Below are 27,280 nucleotides of genomic sequence, written 5' to 3'. Positions count from 1 at the left end.
TGTGTGTGTGTGTGTGTGTGTGTGTTTTCTACTCTCACGAACTTATGTAAATTCTTGTAGAATACAAAAGTTCAGACACATCTGTATAGTATCTCCCCTTATCCAGAAGGAATACATTCCAAGACCCCCGGTGCACGCCCAAAACCATGGATAAATAACGAACCCTATGCATACTATGCTTTTCCTATACATACACACCTATGATAAAGTTTAATTTATAAATTAGGCACAGCAGGAGAGTAACAACAATAAAATAAAACAATTATTGCGCAGCAGGGCGTGGCTCAGCAGTTGAGCGTCGACCTAGAATCCAGGAAATCGCGGTTCGATTCCCAGTCAGGGCACATGCCTGGGTTGCGGGCTCGATCCCCAGTCGGGGCGTGCAGGAGGCAGCCGATCAATGACTCTCTCATCACTGATGTTTCTCTCTCTCTCTCCCCCTCCTTTCCTCTCTCTGAAATCAATAAAGATATATTTTGAAAAAAAAAAAAAAATTTATTAACAATACACTGTAAGAAAGGTTATGTGAATGTGTGCCCGTGCTCCCTCTCCCTCTCTCTCAAAATACCTTTTGTACTGTACTCACCTTTTCACTTAAAAGAAACACTTTAGGCTTCTCTTTGGCATATCTGAATTGCCAACATCACTACTCTTACGGTTTGGGGCCATTATTAAGTAAAATAAGAGTTACTTGAACACAAGCACTGCGGTACCACGACAGTCGACCTAATAACCAAGATGGCCAGTAAATGACTAATGAGCAGGCGGTGTACAGAGCATGGCTGCCCTCACTGGACAAAGGGAAGATGCACGTCCCAGGTGGGACAAAGTGGATGATGTGAGGTTTCATCACACTACTACTCAGAATAATATGCAACTTCAAACTTATAAACTGTTTATTTCTGGAATTTTCCCTTTAGTAATTTGGACCATGGTTGACCATGAGTAACTTAAACTGTGAAAAGCAAAACATGAATAAGGGAGGATACTGTGTATCAAAATTTTATCAATGGGATTGAATCATGATCTATATTGTTTTATTTTATGTTGTTTTAATATGTTCTTCCATATTTTCCAAATTTTCTATAAGTGTGTAACTATCTTTTAAAAATATCTTTGTCCCTTGAATTATAAAGAGTAATTCAGCATTAAAGCTAAAAATTTAGAAAACAAAGGAAAGCAGAAAGGAGAAAAACAGTATCTATAATCTATCAATGTATTGCTTCCATAGGTTGAGAAAAATATATGGTAGCTATATTACTTAAGCTAGCATTCTCTTAGAAAAAAGAACATTAGAGAATATTATGCTAAGCGAAATAAGCCAGGCAGAGAAACACAAACCACATGATCTCACTTATATGTGGGATCTAAAGAACACAATAAACTGATGAACAAAGCCGGCTGAATGACACAGAAGCATGGATCAGGCTGACGAATCTCAGAGGGGAGCAGTGGGGTGGGTGGGAAGAGATTAACCAAAGAACTTATATGCTTATGTGCATAACCCATGGACACAGAAAATAGTGTGGTGAAGGCCTGGGGAGGGGAGGGGGGAGCGGGGAGTGGGTGCCAGGTGGAGGGGAGTCAATGGGGAAAAAAGGGGACATCTGTAATTCTTTCAACAATAAATTTAGAAAAAAGAAAAAGGAACATTAATAACGGAAACACTCAGACATGAAAGAGGGGATTCCAGTCTCCTCTTAGCTACCTAAATCTGTTTGTAAAAGAGGATTAATGTATCTCCACTTACAAAAGTAAAAATCAGGTATTTGTGGCTTATTAATTTAAAGGGAAATTTTCAATACTGCCTTCCCTCCTGGTTATAACTATTATTACTACTTAAGTATTAGTTTAATTATAAATAACATCCATTACTAACATTCATGCTCACTGGCTACAGTTTACAAAAAGGAAAATTAAAATGGAGGCTTACAGTTGTGGTAAATTTGGTCTAACAAAGGGATCATTTTCTGCCCCGTTGACTGCTTTGTTTTTTCTCTGTTTTGGTTCAGAATTGGTAGAGGGTGCCTGAGAATTATTTGCTGTGGGAGGTTTTCGTTTGGCTAGAAGTTTCCTTTGCCTTTCAATATCTTCCCTTTGTTGATTCACCCATTCTTGTTGCCTGTATAAAAATGAATTTGAAAAAGCATATTAACATTCCATTACTTTCATAGTGAAAACACGAAAACACATTAATAAACGTGAGAAGTCATAATACAGATTTGTACCTTTTTCGTCCCTCCCTTGTGAGCCAGCTGGTACTCACATTCTAGGTCTCATCTGAACGAGACCTCCTTTCTAAATGAGGTAGCCCTTAAACTCCCTAGTCTAGGGAAAGATGTGTTGCCATATATATTCTCATGGTGCCTTGTAGCTCCCCACATCGTCTCCTTTCTAATACCCCTCCTGTAGATACTCTATCAGAATGGTCTGACTGGACTACATCACTCCATGAGAACAGACCCTACACATCTATTTTATATCCTATTGCATTCCTAGTGTCCAACACAGAAACTGATACATACTAGGTATTAAAAAAATACAGGGATTGGCAAAAGTATGTTTTCAGTTGTTTGTATGGATAAAGATACGCAGGTTATGGTTATTACAACAGCTTTATTAACTCTGTGTTTCACATACTCACAACTGTAAACCTCCTTTTGCCCACCTGTGAATTTGTTGAATGAACTATACCTGCTATTAAAAAAGAACTAGCCTAGCTGGTGTGGCTCAGTGGTTGAGTGTCGAACCATGAACCAAGAGGTTATTGGTTCGATTCCCAGTCAGGGCACACACCAGGGTTTCCAGCTTGATCCCCAGTAGGGGGTGTGCAGGAGGCAGCCCACAGATGTTTCTCATCGATGTTTCTATCTCTCTATTCCCTTCCCTTCCTCTCTCAAATCAATAAAAACATATTACACACACACACACACACACACACACACACACACACACACACACCTAACAAAGTATGGGGTAGATTTTATACATGCGTTTCATCACTCAGTGTTTGTAGAAAACTTATAGAAGACAAATATGAACTTAAGTATTACGGGCAAGTGATATTTTGAAATGAAACAAAAATTGACCTCAATATAAGAAATTTAGAAAGACGACATTCTCACAATTTAAAGGAAACAGAAAAAAATAAATTAGTATGGCTTTCAAAAATGGGCAATTAATAAAAGTAAAAACATTACTGCTACCCATTCAGGAATCTAAAGCTTACTAATTTCTAGAAACTAATATCAGGTTTATAAAAATACAGGTTGGAGATTTTAGCAATTTGACCAGAGCATTAAGCAGGTAACAGTGAGGCTTTTTTAAAACATCCCATCATACAACACATTAAGCTTATTCTAATGGTTAACCATGTTGCCTTTTGGGTCACCTCACCATGCTAACAAAAAATTTTACAACTATACATGATAATGCGACTTAGTTTTAGAACAAGTATTTCAATTCCTTGCTCCCCCACCCACATTCAAATCAGAACTACAGAACTTCTACTCTGGTGATGCTGAATTGGCTTTACAAACATTTCCTTTTCCTGTGGTTCTAGCCAGGTAGCAGTAAAACATGGTAGGAGTAAAAGAATCAATAATCACCTAGGCAGAAGAGTAAAAGAGTTGAGGAAAATCTCAAGAACAGCAAAGCCTGAACAAGACTCTAATCCAGTGTTCAAGTGAAAGTGGAAATAAATCATTTCAACTTATTAAAAAGGTTAATTTTTAAAGACAGTTTGGAGAATAAACAAGATGTTATAAATGAAACTGAACTTCAATAACCCTAATGATTAAAATTCTAATGGAAAGTAAAAAAACAACTGGAATGGATAGCTAATACCTGATTATTTAGGAATGGCCATACAATTTAGAGCCTACTGATTTAATATTTCTAATTTTTATTTACTTCTCATTCTCCAACTACTTTGGGTTATATCACTGATACACAATGAGAAACAGCTTGATTCAGTTGGTCAGAGCGTTGTCCTGATATGCCAAGGATGCAGGTTTGAACCCCAGCCAGGTCAGGGCACATACAAGAATCAACCAATGAGTGCATAAATAAGTGAAACAAATTGCTCTTTCTCTCATCAGTAAATTAAATTTTAAATAGTTAAAAAAAGCCCTCTTCACCATCTTTCATCCTTTCCGGAAGCTGCAGCCATGAAGGTCGAGCTGTGCAGTTTCAGTGGCTACAAGATCTACCCTAGACAAGGTAGGTGCTACGCCAGGACCGATGGAAGGTTTTCCAATTTCTTAATGCAAAATGTGAGTCAGCATTACTTTTCAAGAGGAATCTTTGACAGAAAAACTGGACTGTCCTCTACAGAAGCACAAAAAGGGACAGTCAGAAGAAATTCAAAAGAAAAGAACCCGCCGCACAGTCAAATTCCGGAGGGCCATCACTGGTGCATCTCTTGCTTAGGTAACAACAAAGAGGAACCAGAAACCTGAAGTTAGGAAAGCTCAAAGAGAACAAGCTATCGGGGCTGCCAAGGAAGCAAAAAAAGCTAAACAAGCATCTAAAAAGACAGCAATGGCTGCTGCTAAGGCTCCCACAAAGGCACCACCTAAGCAAAAATTTGAAGCCTGTAAAGGTTTCTGCTCCCCGTGCTGGCGGAAAACGCCAAGTTGGCAGGTGAGATTTTTAAATAAAGACCTGACTAAAAAAAAAAAAAAAAAAGTTAAAAAAGATGTGTATGTAACAACACACCGTAGACCCTCAATAATACTTATTAGTGATAAGAAATGTGAGAATTTTTTAAAACTCTAGATTGCCAGTTTATTATAAAAGGATATAATGCAGGAATACCCTCAAGAAGAAATGCACAGGCCACCTCTCCATCTGACCTCACATTTTACCCTCTTTCCAGAACAGCCCACTACCCACAGAATTAAAACCTTAACTCCCCAGCATCACAAGACACTGTCTTTCACTCCCCTGGTACACCTAACGTCCAGCACAGCAGGGCTGAACAGAGGCTGCCTAAGTCCACTGTGATGCAGAGAAGGCCATGCTGTGATGAGTCGTGGGCACCAGTGTCTGAAACAGCCATTTTTACATGATGAGCAATGCTTTGTGAAATAATGCTTTGCCTCCATTTTCCATTTAACGGGATTGACTCTGATTTAGATGCTGACACTACTCCTGCTTTTCACGGTTTAAAAAAAATTTCCCAGCAGAGGAGGAGCAATATAGATCCTGGTTCCTCAGCATATAACCAGTTCTAACTTATCCTTTCCACCATCTGAACTCAAGGAAACATAGTAACAATGATTTTTTTGTTTTAAAGTTTACCTCAAAAACACTAAAGCCACATGTTCAACTGATTTATGAGTTACTGTATCTGAGGCAGAAAAAAAGCTGTTACTGTCTTTTTTGTAGAAATAGAGAGTAGGCAAGTACTAAATATCAACACTTAAGAATTGGAGAATAAGAAAAAAACCTAAGCAGAAAAATCCCAAGATATATATACATATGAATATAAATCTCCCAATGAAAATTAAATGTTCAACAATTTTACTCTTAAATCATCTATAAAGCTAGAAGGTCAGTTTGCATTTTGGAAAGTCATGTTTAGAATAATACATCATACCATATAGATGACTGCTAACTAGGCAAGAAGTCTGCTAAAATGTTACCTTTGTTTTAGGTTCCTTTCAAATGTACTAAATTCTGTGATCTCAAAGAGTAGGAGGAATAGATGTAGAACATAATTCCAAATCTATAATCACTGAAAGTAATGAAAATCCAAGGGAATACTAAATTTTTAAAAATGTAGTAAGAATGACTAACTTCACAAGATTCTGAAATGCAAAACCATCCGTCCATTGTTCAGTGAATGAAGCACCATGTCTAACTGTTGTGAAGTGTCCAAGGCGTAATCTGTCCTGCATACTCTTCTCCCGGCTTGACAGTTTTTCTTGATTACTCTGAAAAAAGGAGGAAAAATCATCACTCAATTATGTTCATTTAAATTTTAAAAGCATACAAGGCAAAAGGGGCTAGTAAAAGGAAAGGAAAACTGCATCGAACTTTTAACATACCTTTTCAATAAGCAGTTTCTTGCTCATTGATATGCACTTATTTAATCGTTCTTTGTATTTTTCAAGTAATTTTTGTTGTTCATCTATTTGCCGTCTGAGATCACAGTTAGCCTACAACGTAAGTAGAAAACGGAAAAGTTCTATAAGTTGTACATGTGAGACACTTACAAATAATAAGTTACATAAAGAAAAAAGGATTAATAATATTAAATATTTCAGAATGATACTAAAAAATTTTTAAAAAACATCTGCTTACCATGGGGTAATACTGTTAAATGCTGCTTATGTAGTGGAAAGTTCATGGAATTTGTATCCATACTACATGGGTTCAAATCCACTCTAAGTTATTTGAATCTTAGTTGTCTTATTTTTAAAATTGAGGCAATGACATCTACTTAAGTTAGTTAAAAATGACTGAAATATAGTATATAAAGTGTCTAACACTTAAAAATGAATGTAATTCTTTTCCATCTTTTGTAATTACTAAAAAACTTTCTCCATTCAACTTGTGGATGACACTGTAGATGCCTATCCAATAGCTAAACATTCCCACCACCCCACCTTTCTTGGCAAAAATATACCAATTTTGTCGACTTTGTAGGCAGCCACATGCTCAGGGAAGGGACCTCTCTCTAAACTCAGGAGATGAGTGTGATTAGTCTAGTATAGTGACAAGAGAATAACTTGGAGGGCTCATTGGAACACAGATTGCTGGTGCCCATCCCCAGAGTTTCTGAATCAGTACATGAGAGGTAGGGTCTGAAAATTTATTTCTATTAAGTTCCCCAGTAATGCTGATGCTTCTGACCTGGGGAATCATACTTTGAGAACCACAGGTCTAGGTCAATCATGGTGGAAGCCAAAAGACAGTGGCATAATAAATCAAAAATGCTGGGAGATAACAGCTACCAACCTAAAATTATATACCTAATAATATTTTTTCCCCCAAGAAAAAGGGTAAAATAAAGTTACTTTATGAAGAACATAAATGGAATTTGGCACCAACAGTTCCTCATCATTACATCAGAAGCAATTCAAACAAAACCCCAACAACTGTGTGTTCGTGTATAACTTGAAAAACTGATTCTCACATTTCTCTAAGCTGCGAAGGGCCAAATATCGCCAAAAAGAGGATGACATTTGTTCAAACACATAGCAAGATTTAAACAGAGGGCCACATAAGGGGACATTTGTAATACTTTCAACAATAAAGATAGATTTAAAAAAGAGGAAGCTACAGCAGTTATGATGAGCTGAATGTATTTTCTCCTTCCTCAATAATGAAAAACCAGTATTTTACTCTGGACGGGTACATCCCTAGCTAGAAGACACACTCCCAGCTTCCCCACAGCTAAGGAATAGAATACACAGAGCTGTCTGTTGCTATTCCCTTCCTCTTATCTACTAAGAATGTACAGATACATGTAATAAACCACAAAGAAACGCAAAGGCACAGTGAACACAAAACTCAGAATGGTCGTGAACGGTAAAGGGATGGGAGGCACTAAATGTGATGGGATCGGGAAAGGCCCACTGGATGCCTCAAGGTAGTGATCACTATGGTAGGTTCATGGATGTTGGTTTTACTGAGTTTCTATACCGGTGGTTCTCAAAGCTGGCTGAAATTAGAATTACCTGAGGAGCTTTTAAAACTACCAGTGTATAAGCCCTATATCACATCAATTTAATCAGAACCCCTCAGGGTGGAGCTCTGATAGTACTTTTATATAGTGCCTCCCATCCTCCAGTGATTCCAAGAGCCGTAAGAATCACTGCTTTATAATTTACTCACATTGTAAGTTCACTTTCTGATGTGTCTTTTTATAAAGTTTCCACTAAAAATCTCACAGGATTGCAGCAGTTACTTCATCTTGTGTAACAGCAAATGTCACGTTTATAACAAAATCAATTAACTTTAAAACTAACATGAAATGGATATCTCTGTCTTATGGTAGTTGATCAAATAAATTTTATTAACTTCCTTCTATTTCTCCAACTGTTTCTCAATTCACATTTTAAAGAGCTAATAAAATAATTTTCACTTTAAAGTTGATATTTTCATCAGGTACTTATACAACCAGAAAAGGCTTATTTTTTTTCCAGGTATACAATTTTTTACAATGCTAAGTATTTTCTCAACAGTTTTACTATTGCCAAATAGTCTTTTCTCTCCCTCTCCATGACTTACTACTTACCCTGAGCAAGTCATCTATACGACCTTCCTTCTTTTCCAGGTCCTGGTTTTTATTACTTTCTAATGCTGCTAATTTCAGCATTGTGAGATCAGTCTAAATGAAAGAAAGCTATTTTATTATCTCCATTACATATATATAATTAACTCACATTATAAGTACACTTTTGATGTGCCTTTTTTTATCATTGCATGTAAACATAAAATTAGATTTTACTCTGATTCTAAAAAGCTAAGCAAATATTTGATTTTGTGTGTGTATGCAGGAAGTATCCCAAAAAGCCTGAGTGAAGTTTTAAGTTTTAATCAGAAGTGCTACAAACTTACAAAGGAACATTTAAAGATTAAGTATTTAAAAATTTAGAATATTGATGTAATTCATCATTACAATTCAATATAACCAATGCTTTACGCTATCAACTCTGATTTTTTTAAATGGCAAAAACTTTCATGAGCTGTTCACTGACTTAAAGTAATGTACTTATTATCTTAGCCTAAAGATCATCCAAAAAAAGTAGTTTTGATGCATGTACAACAGTTTAGACATGACCTAACAGAAAAAGTCTCATGGCAATAAATCGGGCAACTGAGGTGGCCAAGCAAAAACCTCAACTCTCCCAATCCTTGGTCTGAGACAGTGCCACCCTAAAACTGTCATATGTAAAAAGTTGAAATAAAAAACTTAGTTCTCAAAATTAATAAAACTAAGTAAGTGTAAAAGGTATCTGATTAAATTTCTAAATGATTTTTCTAAGTGTGTAGCATATATGAATATATATAAATATAGACACCCAAAATGAAAGGCTTTGAGGTCCACTTATAATAAATGTAACAGCTTCATGAAGACACTGATTGTATGTATTTGGATGTTAAGTTCAAAAAGAATCAGAAAACAGAACTGACATGTTATGGTTATTCTGTTTAATTTGTTTTAAACACCTATATATTTAAACAGTGTGTAATAAAAGACAAGATGATAGTCAATTGGGTATTTCAATTTCCTGCCCCTTACAAATTGTTTTGTTTTGTTTAGTAATAATGACTATGTCCGAAACAAAGAGAAAACATGAGTTGTTTGTACCAAGTTGGAATAAATTCCAATAACTATTTACCTGAGTAATTTTAAAGGATAACTGCTTTGGTTGTACAATAGGGTGGTCCACAAAAGCTATTGCAGTAGGAGAAGGGCTATTAGGTCGAACCTTAAAAAAAAAAAAAAAAAAAAAAATTTTAATTTTTACATTAGCAAGAAAAAAAAAATAGGCTTCTATTTAGCAACAACTACTTAATTTTTTTTTTTTAAATCCTCACCCAAGGATATGTCTATTGACTTGGGGGGGGGGGCGGGGATGATGGGCAGGGAGTGGGGGGGATGGACGGCGCCACAGATGTGAGAGAGAAACATCCATCAGTTGACTGGAAATCATCCCACAACCTTTTGGTGTACAGGACAATGCTTCAACTAACTGAGCAACCTGGCCAGGGCAACATTTCTTAAGTTTTTGTCAGGATAATAAACTTAATTAAAACATAATTGACTATAAAACTTTTAATTACCATTTATTCAGTAAACATTTATTGAGTACCTGCATCACATAAGGTGCAGTGAGCGATAACTATATATTCCCTGCCCTCAAGCTTATATTCTAGTGCCATAAAAGAAACTGTAATGCTTTCAATCAGTTAAATAAAACAAGGCCAATATATCATGTTAAAACAAAAATGTTAAAAACAGATTATTACAGTTCAAAAAGTAAAACTGAAGAACTTAATACAGAACTCTTGGTACTAGGGACAATAATGCATGCTCATATATAGTATAATATCAACTTATGGTTTATCTAGTATTAGTACTAGTTTTAAACACATTCATTGAAAACAGAAGACTACATTACTGTATCAATACTAACACTAAAATTCTTAACATTTATTGTTGAATATTATGCTTTACTTTGTATATGGCAATATGATGTGCCTTAGGCACAAAATGATTAAGAAACACCTAAGTATATGTCTACAGATAAGGAGCAGTAGGTGGTACACTGGACGTACAATCAGGGTACTTAAATAAGAGATACTCTGATTTTCAAAAATCTTTAATTCATCTTTAAGTTACTGAAAGCCAATATTGTTTTTCTGGTTAGCCACTGAACTTTCACATGATGAAAGTAAAGAAAAAAATGAAATCCAACATGTAAAACAATGCAGATAAAAGAAATACTATGTCTTAAAACATTAGCAACAAACCAAAAAGTTATAATTTTCAGGTCCAAAATCCTCCTCCTATACTGAATCAAATAATTTGAGGCTGATGGCTAGCAATCTTTTTCTTAAAGATACCCAGAAAGGAATTATGCTATCATTTTAGTGGTCAAGAAATTTAATTCATAAGAAAGTTAAAAATTAGAGTTACTGAATATGAACTGATACAAGAGTATTCATATTAGTCCCACAGGCTCAGCAACATTCTTTTACAGCAACATTTCTTCTTGGGTATAATTAGTTCAGGAAAACTTTAACTTAAGAATTTCACTTTTGGAAATAAAGTTCTAATAACACTGGATTACTAAAAAGGACTCAATTCAGCTCACAGGAGGATTTAAAAAAAATAAACATTAATATATATAGAAGTTCTCAATTAAGACAGCAAATTATAAAAGTGGTTCAGTATACATAACTCCCTAGACATAAGACTATGCACGCAGAAGCTTACAGATGAGGAAGGGGTGGAATGTGAGTGTGAATTCTGAGGAGAACGGATTGCGGGAGGTATGCCTCTTACTGGACTTGAGCCATTTCCACCTTGGTACTGAGGGAAAAAGGAAACACTATTAAAACAGGCTTAGATAAATGTTATTTTAGACATAGCATTAAGAATTAATTTAAATATATCTTATTTTAAATTAAATCCAGGAGTCATTTAAATAGATCAAGAAAAAGCAAAACTAGTGTCAGTCACAGCTTAGTCCTAAAAGACTAGAGAGAATACTGATCATAAGAACATGACGAGACTACATCTGGTACAGACCCTATTTCTTGAACATTCTGACTATATGTAACTTGTTACTGTGGCAGACTCAAAGACAAATTAATTCCCCCAAAGCAATGAACATAACTCATTTTTCTTTAAAATTTTAGCACAAAACTAAAGTCTAAGACTCAACAATAACTTTAAGCATTGTAGTGATAGCTATGACATGATGTTATTACATTATAAATGTTTGTTGAATCATTATAACCCCTAATCCCAAAAAACTTTAACATGTTTACATGCAGATGTTAGTGAACATAATCAACCATCTTAAAACAGAATTGTCATTTTCAAGATCTGTTAAATATCTGAATGTTTGTAGCACTATATAAAAGAATTCTACAGACCACATCCTTTCCCTTGAACAGCACACAATGTAACAAAAATCCATTCTTTCTTACATGTATGACGTGTAACAGTGCATGACTTAGTTATACAGGAAGGGAAGGCACCTTATCTGTTCCATAGCTACCTTACTCATTTCTCATGTTTCTGTACAAGAGGGAGGAGAAAACCTGCTGTTACTGGCTTCCTCTCAGGGTATTCAGCATGAGCAGCAGATTCCTAGTGTGTTCCTTAAACAACTTTCTGCAACCTAGGGACTTTGTGTAATTTTTTTTTAATCTATAGTGCCCAGCATAACACCCAGAACATAGTAGGCATTCAAGAGACTTGAGATTTTATTTCAACTGATCCCACCTTTGGCAAAGAGTCTTAATGATATTAACAGCGAGGGACTGACCTCCACTGAAGAGCATTAGGTATCTTGTGCTTAGCATCAGTTTTACCTTAGATTCTGTAAACCCAAAAAACAATGGAGGGTAGAAAACAATTTTTTAATGCAGCCCTTCCCCTAATTAGCAAATCCTGTTCTCATTCTCAAGTAAATATAAATATTTTCAACTGAGTAGATCACTGTTGTTTTAATAATCATATTAATGCTTTATAAAAGTGTTTCTGTGTAGGAGCAAAGAAACATTACAAAATTGGCTAGGAATCTAAATTTACCAATGTTTATTATTTTCAGGGACTCTTAGATTGACATTTAATCTCCATCCATAGGGCTCAAATGTTGCTGTGGTGTAGTAAATCCTATGTTGACAGTAGAAAGAATTCTGAACTGGAGGATATTAGACTTTAAGTTCTACTCTTTGCTCTTCCATTTACAATGTGCCATTTAGTAGGCTACTTTACATTTCTGGTCTTTAGTTTCCTCACCTGTAAATACCTATTTTGCAGATCTCCCAAGTTGTTATAAGCAAATATGTGAGAAAGTACTTTGAAAATTATGTCATCCCAATGTGGAATTTTAATGTTCCTAGGAAGACAGGACATCACACAGACTGAAGTTTTGCTCTAATCAAATAGATAATCAAAAGTTGACTTTGTATTCCAAAGAAATTATCTCAGCCCATAACAGAATTATATTAAGAACTAGAGATGTTCCTCAATGAACTTACTTCAAAATAGTCGCTAATTTTGTGGCCACGTCCCCCAATACTTTTTCCTAAAATATAAAAGTGAAAAGTTTTATAGTATTAAAGTCAGTCATTAATATTACTTAATGTCTCCTAATCTCATTAAAGCAAATCACATGAATTTTTTTAAAAAGCTAAGAGGCAGCTGCATAATTGACAAACTGATTCATACCTGTAAATAATAATCAGAAAGCTTTGGTTAACACAAACTATAACAAATTGACAATAACTTTAATATGAATGCTATTTCTAAAAATGTTTTCATTCTCTAAAAAGTATTTCCAAATTTATAGGCTGTTTTTTAATAACTAGATTTTAAATATTGTACTTACATGACCATATATTGATACAATGATTCAAATCATTACAGGTCACAGCTCTTTAATTAAAAGTTTTGCTCTACAATGGACTCAGTTTTATAAAAATTGAATTAGGAAGTTGCTAAGAAATATGGAGTTTAGAGATACTTTTTTGGATGGGAGTTATCCACCCTTCTCTGGAACTATATAGAATACATGATTTCTTCAAGTTACAAAAGAAATAATAATGACACCACAGAAACAAAAGTTTTCTATAAAAACATAGATTTATCAATTCAATACTGACATATTCATCTATTCATCTATTTTATTCAACAAGTATTTCTTGAGTGGTTACTATGTGCCAGGCATTACTGAGGTGAACAAACAATATATTTAGAAGTTCAACAACCTTAAATTCATACTTGGAACAAGGTAGGAAAATTTAAAAAAACACAAAAACTAAGAATGAACTCAGGACTATAAATGCTACCTAGAAAATTTGAAGAAGAATTTTGTACGGTTTATTTAGAGGTCGGAAAAGACTGTAAATGTTTTATACGAAAGGAATTCCCCTTTGCTTCTAACAACTTTCCTGGATTCTGAAGAAGTGCTATTTTTAAATGAACACAGACGTTTTTGGTTACCTATCCCACAAGCTGTTTGCCCAATTGAACCCCAATTGTTCTATCATTCCTTCCCCTATACAGCACATGCAACTTTGGGGGAAGTTGACTCTTTTCCAGCCTCGATTCCTAGTTCCTCTTCTGGTTAGAAATCCAATTTTTTTCAGGTATCATCCCTTTTCCATAAAGCCTGTATTTCTAAGAGGAACTTTAACCCACTTTTAGTTTCAGAGATGGGCCTGATATTTTTAAGGGCAATAATACCTTTGTTGGACATAACTGGTTTTGGAATGGACACATGATCCAATTCTGGTCAATAGAAAGACTAGAGAGGTTGCTCTAGACTTGAAGAAGTCACTTCAAAGAAAAAGGGGGAAAAAACAAACAGAAAACCAGCCCTTTACTTTTTTGTCTGAGTGTAGGCCTCTTTGGGTTCATCTTGTTTGGGTCGCTCTGTGCTTCCTGGACTTGTGTGCCTATTTCCTGCACCAGGTTAGGAAAGTTTTCTGTCATTATGTCTTTGAATAGGTTTTCAATCCTTGCTCTGTTATTCTCTTCTGATACCCCTCTAAACACATGTTCGTACACTTGCTATTGTCCCAGAGGCCCCTTAATCCAGTCCTTTTCTTAAAGTAAATTCGAGTGGGGAAACCTATATGAGTAAATCCAATTAAAACTGGCAACCATAAGAAAATCAGACAGTTCTGCATATGGCAGGCCATTAAAAAAAAAAAAAGTGGGTTCTTAAAAGACGTAGGTTGGATTAACCAACACAGAAGTCCTACCCTATTTTGGGACCTGTTTTTAATTGAGTTTTTAAATCTAAAGTTGAAACTAACATAATTAATTTATCTTTACATTATTAAGTTCCAAGTTAACCAAAATGTGGGGAACTACACTAAGACCAAAAAGGAGCTCAGGACAGACTGAGATAAAAAATACCACACACCTAGAGAAAGGTGCTATAATGACTTCACTCCTTCCTTCTGCAAAGACAATTGCTACAAGCACATTCCTTGATGCCCATGCCACACGTAAAAATAATAGTAAGTCACAGGTTAATGGCCCTAGACCTTAAAGAGTAATCATGTAACATATGTATAAAATCGTCATTATATAGGTTTTAACAGCCCACTTTATTATATTTAATAGTGAGTGGCCAAATTAAATGACAATACTATTTTGTTGTCCATTATAAGAAATTTTGAAGTCTAATGAAAATAATTTTCTTAGCTCACATCACAAAATGTAGGTATGCAAAAAGTGATAAAGAACAGATATGAAAAAAAGATGGTGCTTTAAATAAAAGTCTCCCAATTATTTTTATATAGTCTTTTTAAAAAAATAAAATAAAATAAAAGGATTTAGTAAGTTTGGGTACTCGTTTTAAAGTGAGATCTAAAGTTCTTATTCAATCCATAATTCATGTAAAAAGAGAAAAATGAAAGGTGTCAAGGTAATGCTAGCCAGATGCTTGACACTTAGTATTAGCAGATCTTCATTTGGCCCAAGGCCATTAGGGTTTAAAGTGCAAGAGGTGTAAAATAAGTTAGGTAAGTGAGCCAAAAAACCGGGGAAATGTCAAAAAGCCTAAACAGTAACCACACACTATCTATGCTACAAAAAGATTCCAATTTCATATTATTTCTTCTGCAAAGTACATTACTAAACTATTATTAAATGCAGAAATTACATAATAGCTATAAAAAAATCACAAAAACATGAAATTACTTATTTTACAATTAAACTATTAACTGATTAAAAATCAGAATAACTATAAATGCCTATTTGGCTCTGATGGAAGATTTTTGCTTCACTTACCCTGACTACTTTCATTCTGGTTTTCTGCTTTTCTCTTTCGTCCTCTGGAGGATTCCGATTGTTTCTTCTCTGGTGTCTACAGAAAGCAAAGTTAACAGAATTTTAAATCACAGTTTTAACATGTAAAATTATTATAGTATAAAAACATTTTTATTTTTAAAGTAAAATAGTATTGTTTTGCTCAATAGTGCTCACACAACAAAATGTGTACGTACACAGAATTTTTTAAAAATATTCTTGCTGTGCAAATTTCTAAAATTTGCAGTATAGAAGACCTTGTACACATTACTTGAAAGTCACAATTACAGAATTTGACTTGAGACAAATGAAAGATCTGAGCATAATTAGCCATTAAAAGATGCCCTTTAAATTCTTAACTGGATAGGGCAAAATAACAACAAAAACAACAATAAAACCTTAAGTTTTTCCTATTTGTTTTCTACTATTCATACATAAGTTTGTTTATAAAAGTAAATTTGGATAAGGGGGAAAAAAAAAGCATAACTCAAATCCTGATATATACAATCTCTACTAAAAGGAGCATTCACCTAAATGCCAACAATTATTATCCAGTAACTATTAGAGTAAATTGAAGATTATACTCTAGAACAAGGGTCAGCAAACTACAGCCTACTGACCAAATCTGGCTGGATATCTGTTTTTGTAGAGTCCATTATCTAACCATGACTTACACATTCTTAAATGACTAAAAATTTTATTTTATTTATTTATTTTTTAATTTTAAAAGTCAGCCTGGCCAGCATCAACCTAGGATCCAGGCGGCCGGGGTTCGATTCCTGGTCAGGGCGCATTCCTGTGTTGCGAGCTCTATCCCCAGTCGGGGGCATGCAGGAGGCAGCCGATCAATGACTCTCTCATCAATGATGTTTCTATCTCTCTCTCTCCCTCTCCTTTCTTCTCTCTGAGAGCAATAAAGATATATTTTTAAAAAAGTCTTTTTAAAGTCAAAACAAGAATATTTTGTGATATGAAAATTATAAGAAATTTAAATTTCAGTGTCCATAAATAAAGTTTTATTGGAACACAGCCACTCTCATTCATTTATATATTTTATATGGTTGCTTTCATATTACAACATTAGTGTTTAGTAGTTCCAACAGAGACTACGTGACCCACAAAGCCTAAAATAGCTGGCCCTTTACAGAAAAAGTTAGCAGACCCCTGCCCTATATAATGGCTTGTTTTCAAATGACAGATTTGTTCTTTTAACTGACAGCAAGTATTTTCATCAGGCTAAAATAACAAGTAATTTTTGTGGAGTATGACAGACTGTTGTGCTTAGATAGAATGAAAACCAAGGCAATGGCACAGGGCCTTCAAATTCTAGAAGCTTGGCAAGTATGTGTAGTGCCAGAACAAATACGTGAATGAATGAAACATCAAAACGGCTTAAATGAATCTCTAAAGGCAATGCGGTACCAAAACAGGGAAGGGACCTAATCCATACCTCTCTGAGTAGTTCTATGAATGACAATACATAACCTAACTCATACTGAACATCTAGGATTCCTCTAAGTAATATTTTGGGGATTTTAAGTTCTCCTCCATTTTGCCAACACAATAACAGATTCAGAGAGGCTGAAGTCAATGGTACCAGTCTTTCAATTCTTTAAAGACAGGAGTCATATCTTCTCCCCACGTCACAGCTCCCACCCACATGCCTAGCACATAATTATTACTTGATAAAAGCATGAATATTAAATCACTTATTCAGGTGTCAAGGGAATCAGGAGTCAAATCCAATTCTGTATATTTCCAAGGCCTAAATGCATTTTTTTCTCTACGTGACATGTATTATGCCCTACAACAAGAACCGAATCAATCAACTATACAAAAATATTTCAAATTTTTATTAAGTTTGTAAGTAAAATTCATTATGTCTGTGATTTGCCTATACGTTTTCACGTGACAAACCAGAGAACTTAAATCCACAGTAACTTGCAATCTACTCAGGAGGTAGACTGATGTACCAGCAATTTAGGGTAAATAGTTCATTAGTTTGGTTTCACTGTTAAAATTAAAACTCAAACTTAAACAATTACCAATGTTCTATTTTCCTCAGAATAAAAATATCACCAAATTAAAAATTTTAACAGTTTTATAAAGAACCCTAAAGTCTATCTTAAAACAAAAAGATTCCCAAATAATAACATGAAACATCAATATATATATAGGTAGATATAATTAATTTAAAATATAAATAAATTGAATAAAATATAAATACATCTTCACCTTTAATTATATATATATGTATATATATACATGTATATATATACACATACATACACACACACACACACATAAAATTTAAGGTTAAGAAGGTATGGTTTTTCAGAACAGATTTATACTAATTTTTAAACATGGCAGGATCCTCCTTGAACTCCGTATCTTAAATCTTGACTACTTCTGAATAAATAAACAAAGAAACCACACAAAATAACACAATTCTGGAAGTTACACTGGAAACAATTCCTATCTAGAAACCTAAAGAAAATATATATAATGTCCTTAATGGCTATACATTATTTTCTAAAGCGTATTACGAGGAAAACTGGATGGGTGGTAGATTGAGAGGCTCATTTTAAAAGAAGGGGGTAATGAGGTGGCTCCACTGGCATGAACAGTCAGATTTATTTACTGCCAGGCTTCTAAGAACCATTAAAATGCTAACATTTACTGGCTATTTCCAAAAGGGGGATGAGATGGAAAGATACAATATATGTAGAAATTCTCAAACTTATTTGGGATAACATTCACTATATACTTCACTGATACTTAAGGTCTTTTTTTAAAAGATGTATAGTGCTCACTTTGGCAGCACATATACTAAAACTGGAACGATACAGAGATTAGTATGACATGGCCCCTGTACAAGAATGACATGCAAATTTGTGAAGCATTCCATATATTTTAAGTCATGGGAATGCAATGTACAGCACAGGGAATACAGTCAATAATACTGTAATAACTACATATAGTGACAGATGATTACTGGACTAGTATATCAACTTAATTTTAAAATAAATAATAAAAAGAGACATAGATTTCTTGGTAAAAACTTTTTCTCAAAGGCAAAATTTCCCCTAAATTTAAAATCTTCTGGAATAGAGAAGTGGGACAGTGGTTTGGGGGAAATGCCAGTTAGCTTAAAAACAAAAATGAAAACATAAAAAAAAAACCACCCAATGCATAATGACTACAGTAAAGAAAAAAAAGGCAACAGGTTTACCTTCTTTAAACCAGAGGAGAATATGACAGGACTAAAATTAATTTTAAGACTGTAATGTATGAATAATGTGGGAAGAAGTTGGAAATAAGGTAATAAGACACTGAAAAGCTGAATAAAGTAAAAGATAAGAAAGGGAAACTTAGATATACTTAAATTAGCTGATAAAGTATGTCTCCTTTACAAACACAGCATTTTGTCTCTTCCTGTGAACCTTTATCTTTTTCACCTATGTCTTAGCATGACTACCTGGTATTGACCTTTAACCTCACTTACCTCACAGATTATTTTAGGATTGTTCTGTCAGCCCATATGGACCATAACTTCCTAAAGAGCAAGTACCATGGGCCTCTGAAGAAACACAGACTAAGAAATCAAACTCTAGGTCCCTTATTCACTGTACATCTCAGCATGTCATTTATTTTAACTCAAGACTTGATTTTCTCATCAATTTTATTTTTTTTTAATTTTTAAAAATATATCTTTATTGATTTCAGAGAGAGGAAAGGAGAGGGGGAGAGAGAGACAGAAACATCAATGATGAGAGAGTTATTGATTGAGCCCGCAACCAGGGCATGTGCCCTGACTGGGAATCGAACCCCAATCGCCTGGATCCCAGGTTGATGCTCAACCGCTGAGCCACGCCTGGCTGGGCTCTCATCAATTTTAAATGTGGTAATACGGGCACAGGAGGACTGTAGATATGAGAAACATACCACAAACATACCTAGTACAGCATATGTAACAGAGTATACTCTATAAATGCCAGTGAGCACTCAAATTCTTATCTGACTGGCTATCCTTCTGTTACTATAAATATCCATGTACTTTCATGTTTTTCAAAACTTCAATCATGTGTCACCTATAAATGATCGGGAGCTTTTACACTAATAACTTACAAATAAAATAACTTGAAGGGCTTGCAAAATAAGCACATTTCCTCTTTAAGGTCTCATTCAACTTTTTTCTCAACTATAAGCCACAGAACCTGTGGTCTAAGGCCCTAAGTATTATTACAATACTAGCCCTCAGGCAAATGTGCATTAGTATTTTTACTGTGAATTTAAATAATCTGAGCAACACCTATATTAAACAAAACAAAAACTCTCAATGAAGCCTACTGCTGCCAATTCTCTTGTCACTCATCTATCTATGTACTTATTTGGGGGATTTAGGACCTTGGGGATTTAGGATATGCAGAATCTTACTAAACATTTAATCTCTAAAATGGCTCATCACTAAGGAAAAGCTCAGATATCTGTGATTTTCAAACTATACTCTAGAGATACGTGGTGAAGAGAAGGCTGTGCCTCAAAAGTTATTAAAGGGGAGGAAGAAGGGAAGGAACAGGTGACTGAGCTAAGGCTCTAGTCTATCAGAGACACATCTGGTCCTACACTTCCACCCCTGTCCCTGCAAACACAGGATGTCTCGTTTAATACAGAGAATCTATATTACAGACTTAACTTTGAAAAAAAGAGTTCAATGGCTTTAAAAAGTCTGAAAACCCCCTGATCTTGACTAATGATTACCTACAAAATCCAAGTGATACCAATCAGGTCACCTTTGTATCAGCATAAAGTATAAAATTTGAACATGTTTAGCATTTTATATAGAATGCTTTTGAGCTTATTATTGCTGTTGTTAATACTGTCATTTCTTTCTTTTCTTCTCTATTTTTTTTCTCAACTATTGCACTATAACTGACCACAATAAGGAAGGAAGGATTAATATGGAAGGCAAAATAATATGCTGGCTTTAAAGTAAAGATGGAAAGACTACAGTAATTATAAAAAGTCAAAAGAATTCCTACATACAAGTAGAACCGTGGTTAGGAGAAAAATCATGAGACTGGTACTCAAATCAATTTAGCTCTGTAAATGCTTATTTGTAATCATACCCAAACCTGAACTATTATTTTTGGTACTTAAGTGTTCCAAGATATTAGAGTGTGAATTTACACAATATTTTTTAGCAGCTGAAGGTATGCTCAAAAAACAAAGACAAGTCTTAAGAGATAACAGTTATACAATTAAATGCTTCAATTTCATTTGGAATTTAAGTCAGTGCTTATTAAAAACAAGGTTTTCATTTCTAATCATGTGGTTTCTTGGTTTATCTTAAAAATCAATGTCTTTCTTCAATGCAAATAAGACCAAATATAAGAAAAGAAACAAAACAAAAACCTTAAGCTTGTTACAGAATGAGGGAGATAAATCAACATGGATTGTTCCATGAAAACAGGTTATTACCTCTATAAGCCTCCAACTACAGAGATATTTAAAATTACCGGCATAAATGCATTATAGAAAATTATAACAGTATGAGAAAAGATATTACAACATCATGAAAAGAGAATGGAGTGAATATTAAAATTTATTCTTCACCTCTACCTTACGTTAGCCCTGACTGAGCAGAAAAAAAGAAAAGTCAGATGATATCATCTCTAATACAGTGGCTATATAGTTAATAGATACACAGTTAATTTCTTTAAGTGAGAAAATACTTTAAATTAGGAAGTTAATTTAAAATTAAATAATATCCCTAAAAAAAATTCAATCTTCAAACTTATCAGAATGAATTTTTCTGATCAATTCACTTAGCTAAAGATTGGTTTCAAAAATACCTCTCATTGGCCATTTCAATAATTCATATAGTTTACTCAGGTATCAAATTCAAGGTCACTATACTTTGAACAAATGGCATGACAAGTCTTTTTGCCTGCACCTGGTAATAATAATATTCAATTTTTATCTATATTTCTAGGCAAAATTTATTAAACTAGATGTAAGACAGGAAAATGCTAGTGAAATCTTTGTTATTTTAATAACACATATCAAAACAGCAGTGAACAAGAAAGGAAAATCTGGAGCCTTATAAAAATAGTCAATGTAAAATAGATGTTCTAGTCAAGAATATCAAATGTACAAGATACTGTTTCTTCCAACCTTTTGCTATAAATACTAGGTTAGAATAATGCATTATAAGAACACTGAAATTCTGTTGTAAACATTTCCTTGCTGTTTTGTATCCAATTTAAATTTAGATAAAAACTATCATGAAATACATACACATTCTAAATCAAGGATGACTTTAAGCTGGCATGACCTGAAATTCACAGAGCCTGTCTCTGCCTAAGAGTCAAAACTTGAATAGCGAGTACTATTATCTGGAAATGTTTGCTTCAATCTTTAACACCTAAAAGAAGATCACTGCTATATTGCTGATTTCAATATTTAGTATAAAAAGTGTATGTATGCAACCTTTTGGGATCCTATCACTAAATAAGAGCATTTCCTTGTGCTATTTAAAGTAAATTCAATTAATGTATCAGTAATCTTGAGTGTGGCCTATTTCCTGCTGTATTGCCTTTATTATTTAATAATATGTAACATCCAAGATGGTAGAGAGCTAATAAGACAAAACTGGGTAGCCACCCAACTAAAATGTGTACTGTATTAGAGATAACTTCAAGTGTGCTAGTTCTTTTTTTTTTTTAATTTTAGAGAAAGTAGAAGGGAAAAGGAGAAATATCGATGTGAGAAACATTAATTGATTGCCTCCTGTACATGACCTGACTGTAGATCAAACCCGCAACCATTCAGTGTACAGTGGCTCCAACCGAGACACATCAACTAGGGCCTAGTTGATATTTTTAAAAGCCTGGAAGATTTCTACTCCCTTCACAAATATACAGCATCCACAACCATATGAGTTCATAAGGGAAATATAATACCAAAACAATCTTACTCTCAATTTAAAAAAAACTACCTAACTTTCCATCCTCACAGTCTGACTTCGTAAGCTCCTATCACCTGGACCCATTTTAATTTGCATCCACATTTATTTAAAAGGAGCATGTGTAGCAAGTCTTCAACACTGATGAAATGTAGTACTGTTTGCCATTTTCTTTTCATTTACGTAGCATAACTATTTCTTGACGTTTTCCCTTCTCTGACATTCCCTTTAAGGCTTTGTCAAATAGTATAAACTATAAAGTTAAAATAAAGGACTTTCTCCTCTATTCATAATAATCTTGTAAGTTGTTTTCAAATCATATAATCAAATAAAACGATCATACAGAGCAACCACTGTGGGGGAAAAGAAAATTTCAAGATAACTTATTCTAGAAATGTTGGCATTTTGAGAGTACTTATAATAGTAACATTCAGGACAGTGATTTCGTAACTTTTTGTTCACTGTGACACTCATGATGGAGTAGCATGCTCCTATATAATATCCCTATAGGCATTTTCCTTGAACATGAGTCCCTAAAGATCTGTATCAATTATTTCTTTGGGAAAGGCACTCTTAAGTGTAAAGGCTGTGTCACAGAATATACATGTTTAAAATTTTAAAGATATTGTCAAATTGCACTTTCAAAGGCATTATCAACCTATACTTACACTAACACTGTGTAAGATTACCTACCAATCTAAGCCCTGTCTACCAGATGTGTTTGTTTTTTTTTGGGGGGGGGGGAAGATATTCCATTGTTGTTTTCTCTATGGCAATACTACATTTATAATCAGAAAAGAGAAATTTGCTTTACTTTTGAAAAGAAACTGTTCTATCATTTACCTACTAGCACTGATTCTCAATGTTCAGTATACATCAAAATCACTTACAAAACTTTTCTTTAAAGTTCATGCTAAGTAGCCATTCCAAATTCAACCATTTCTGGAAAGAGACCAAAGAAATCCTTATTTTTAAAAACCTCCAAAAGTGATGCTGATGTATCATCAGGATTAGCAAGTCCATCTAACGTATATATTTTCTGCATATTCCATTTTAGAGAATCTCTAAAATTTGGAAGTTATTCTTTATATAATCTTCCATTAAGAATTAAAGACCTTGCCCGGCAGGGCGTGGCTCAGCGGTTGAGCATCGACCTAGGATCCAGGAGATCGAGGTTCGATTCCCGGTCAGGGCACATGCCCGGGTTGCGGGCTCCATCCCCAATGACTCTCTCATCATTGGTGTTTCTATCTCTCTCTCCCTCTGCTGCCCTCTCTCTGAAATCAATAAAGATATATAAAAAAATTTGGGGGGGAAAAAAAAAGAATTAAAGACCAGCCCTAGCCGGTTTGGCATGGTGGTTAGAGCAGCATCAGCCCTCAGACTGAAGGGTCCCAGATTCTATTCCGGCCAAGGGTACGTACCTAGGCTGCAGGCTTGATCCCCAACTGGGGCACGTGCAGGGGGCAGCCAATCACTGTGCCTCTCTCACATCAATGTTTCTCTCTCTCTCTGTCTGTCTCTCTCTGCCCCCCTTCTACTCTCTCCGAAAGGCAATGGAAAAAATGTCCTCGAGTGAGGATTCAAAAAAGAAAAAAAAAAAAGACGAAAATTGTGACATATACCAGAAAACTCATTAGGATATGAGAAGTCCAACTGGTTGTCATTCATGGTTACTCAGTTATTTTAGAAAATGAGAATTAATCTTTAAAAAAATTAGTAAAATAATTACTATGTTCTGCATAAAAATACTACATAAAAATACATCTAATATTTTTAAAACTCTACTACATTATAAGATATTGAAACCAAATTGTCATGTAATGTCAACTTGTGCTGAATGCCCTTAAAATTCAGTCCAAAAGCAATATTTACCAGATAAAACATCTGTGAAGTGCTGTCAGTCCAGGCATATCTTGGATTGGCAAATTTGATGACTACTATGAATCATCTTAAATCTAAATATTTCCAAAAAGAATACCATTTTTTCAAAAGACTAACTACAACTAGGGTCATTTATCTTGCTTACAAGTCACACACTAAGATACACAGAGGGTTGCAGCATATTGGCCGACAGTGTCACTCTGAAATAAGAGACACTTTGGAATTAGAATTTTGACTCTGCTGACTTAGAATCTGTGGGTAAATTAATATAAATCCTTTGGGCTACTGTTTCCATACTTAGAGATATTGAACTTATAGAATTTAACTTATATCTCCACAGGTAATGTGTTAAAAATTTATTTTGTCTCCTTCACTAATGGTTCTCCCAGAGGAGATATGCCCAGACCCACAGAGGATATTTGGGAATATCTAGAGACATTTTTGGTTGCCAAAACTGCAGGCTACAAATAATGAATGTGTTAGTCAGAGATGCTGCTAAACATCCTATACTGCTCAAGACAATCCCACCCCCAACCCACCCCAAGAATTATCTGGCCCCAAATGTCAATAACTTTAAGGTTTAAAAACCTTGTTTTGATAAATACGTAAGAATCATTTGTAGTTGATGCAAAACTACCATGCTACGACTAAAGTGATGTTAAAATACATTTGTTCAACAAATATTTACTGACCACCTACTATAATTGAGCACTATATAAGGTCCACTTTAAAGTATATCGCCATTCATTTTTAAAATTTATTTTTAAAATTTATTAAATTCCTCACCTGAGCATATGTTTACAGATTTTAGAGAGAGGAGGGGGGAAAGAGGGAGAGAGAGAGAAAAACAATGACTGGTTGCCTCTTGTACATGCCCCAACCAGGGACCAAACCAGCAACCTAGGTATGTGCCCTGATTGGGAATCAAACCTGCAACCTTTTGGTGCACAGAACGACCCTCCAATCAACTGAGCCACACTGGCCAGGGCAGTATGTCTTCATTCTTAAAATGACCTGGCCTTTTTTTTTTCCTTCCTTCCTTCTAATCTTGTTTTCATCAATCAGCTTAGAACTTTCTTGCTCTAAAAACAACCACCCACCCACACTAAATGCACTTTTATAAAAGTAAACATTTAACAGCTATGTATCTGCTTGATAAATAAATGACTTACTAAATTATTATTTCAAGATTTCATGATTTATAAGAAACTGCAAGATTATCTAGACAGAGTATATCAGAATAACCAAGCAGGGAGCCTGGGTACTTTTACTTCGAAAAAGCTTCCAGCCCTCCACCTTTATAAAAACAGAGCCACAAAGCCACAGAGACAGGTATTGGACCCATATTTGGTTTCCAGCTCACTTTTCCTTCCAGTAGACTAAGGACATGTATATTCAACCAGGATAGACCCACTTCCTTTGCTGTGAACCCTATCATATAACATATTTTAGGGTAAGACACTCTAACTTACAGCTGAATATAGTTCCTGTAAGGGCATGTCCTTTCACGTACAGTGGTAGAAGTAAGTACAGTTTTCTCTTTTTAAATAAAAGAAAAATTTACAAAGTAATTCCAGGATTTTCACAGGAATTTTTAAATTTTATAATTTATAAAACTGATTATTAGTTTTAATAAGGGAGAGAAAAAACAAGTTTATTCCTCCACTGAGATAATGCATTTATTAGTGTTACAAAATAGACAATTTTGGATGCACACACAGAGCACTCTCCTTCAAGACAACATTGATATTATACATTGTATATAGCAACACTGTTATATACAATGTCTTAATAAACAAATGACATAGTAATACTTAGTAAGATTTATGGTTTGGCCCACCTAACACAGTAAGAAGTGAGAAAATACTACCAGCAGGAAGATAAGTAAAAGAGAAAACAGCAGAACCCACCAAACAGAACACCACAAAGATCATTTCTCAGGCTAAAACACTTTAGAAAATAATGCAGGCAGCAGAATACAAAGAATATTTCTTAAAAATGACTAGATGTCTAACAATCTTGAAAAGCTGAACAGATTTAAACAGAATAAAGTCAAAAACAAGGTAATTCATTCAGGGGAACAGGCATAAAAATGTAACTTTCAGTGATACTTAGACTATAGATCATTAAATTCATTTTACAAGTTTTCCTTTTCCTTACTGGGTGCTCAAACTAGACATTAAAGAAAAGATTTGTCCAGAGTATAACATATATATATAAAACTTTAACAAAATTTTTAAAAATCAATCTAAAACCTAAAATTTAAGGCCAGTATTACCTTTATTTTCAAATATAATCATAACTTCCAATCAATCCTGGGTACCTAAGTGTTCACTAAGAAAACATTCAAGCTAAATACTATTAAAAGGGCAAAAAGGAAAAAGTAGAGATGGGTTGTGTATATAAAAACAAGAGATGAGTTCTGTTAAAAACAGAAAATGCTCTTATCGCTCTCCTAATCTAGCTAATTTATTAAGAACAAAGACAACCCATTTAATCAATTTACACATTTATGTGTAATTTTAAAATACCTTCTTCAAAAAAGGAGAATTTACATTTTAAAACCTATTAAATAACTCTATAAACACTATCACTAGTTCTAGAAATGGAAATAATGCCCTCCTGAAGCCAGGTCCAAGTTAGTTTTAGGTCTAATTCCCTAGTATTCTAAATTTCTACTTCCTCTAAAATATGCAAAAAAAAAATAAAATAAAATAACCACACATAATGTGGCCCTTTAAAGTCTTAAAAAAAGAACAAAACAAAAGCATTAATGCTTCAAAGTGTCTTCAATACCAGAACTTTAACTCAAATGAGGAAAAAATATAAGTTCTAAGATTACTTCCAAAAACTTAATTCATATGATACAAACTAATTCGATCTTCTAATTCAAATGATAAAGCCAATCGGAT

At 34.3% G+C, this 27,280-nt stretch overlaps 1 protein-coding gene and 1 pseudogene across 2 annotated transcripts in view; one reads left to right on the top strand and one right to left on the bottom strand.

Annotated features, from left to right (window-relative positions):
• TLK1 (tousled like kinase 1) overlaps positions 1-27,280 on the bottom strand; it is a 118,742-nt gene that overhangs the window by 33,959 nt on the left and 57,503 nt on the right. The window contains exons 4-11 of the mRNA XM_081143360.1: positions 15,500-15,575; positions 12,736-12,782; positions 10,958-11,053; positions 9,357-9,446; positions 8,249-8,341; positions 6,054-6,164; positions 5,803-5,939; positions 1,934-2,122 (exon numbers count right to left, since the gene is read on the bottom strand). Coding sequence (XP_080999486.1) covers positions 1,934-2,122; positions 5,803-5,939; positions 6,054-6,164; positions 8,249-8,341; positions 9,357-9,446; positions 10,958-11,053; positions 12,736-12,782; positions 15,500-15,575 — 839 coding nt within the window. The remainder of the gene's footprint in view (positions 1-1,933; positions 2,123-5,802; positions 5,940-6,053; positions 6,165-8,248; positions 8,342-9,356; positions 9,447-10,957; positions 11,054-12,735; positions 12,783-15,499; positions 15,576-27,280) is intronic.
• On the top strand, positions 4,143-4,664 carry LOC308559971 (large ribosomal subunit protein eL24 pseudogene; annotated as a pseudogene). Its single transcript has one exon. The product of its transcript is annotated as a large ribosomal subunit protein eL24 pseudogene (transcript).

Source organism: Miniopterus schreibersii (genome assembly GCF_964146895.1).
Source record: "Miniopterus schreibersii genome assembly, chromosome: 7".
Classification (NCBI taxonomy): domain Eukaryota; kingdom Metazoa; phylum Chordata; class Mammalia; order Chiroptera; family Miniopteridae; genus Miniopterus; species Miniopterus schreibersii.
The sequence above is the reverse complement of the archived record's forward strand: the minus strand, read 5'-3'. Positions and strand labels throughout refer to the sequence as shown.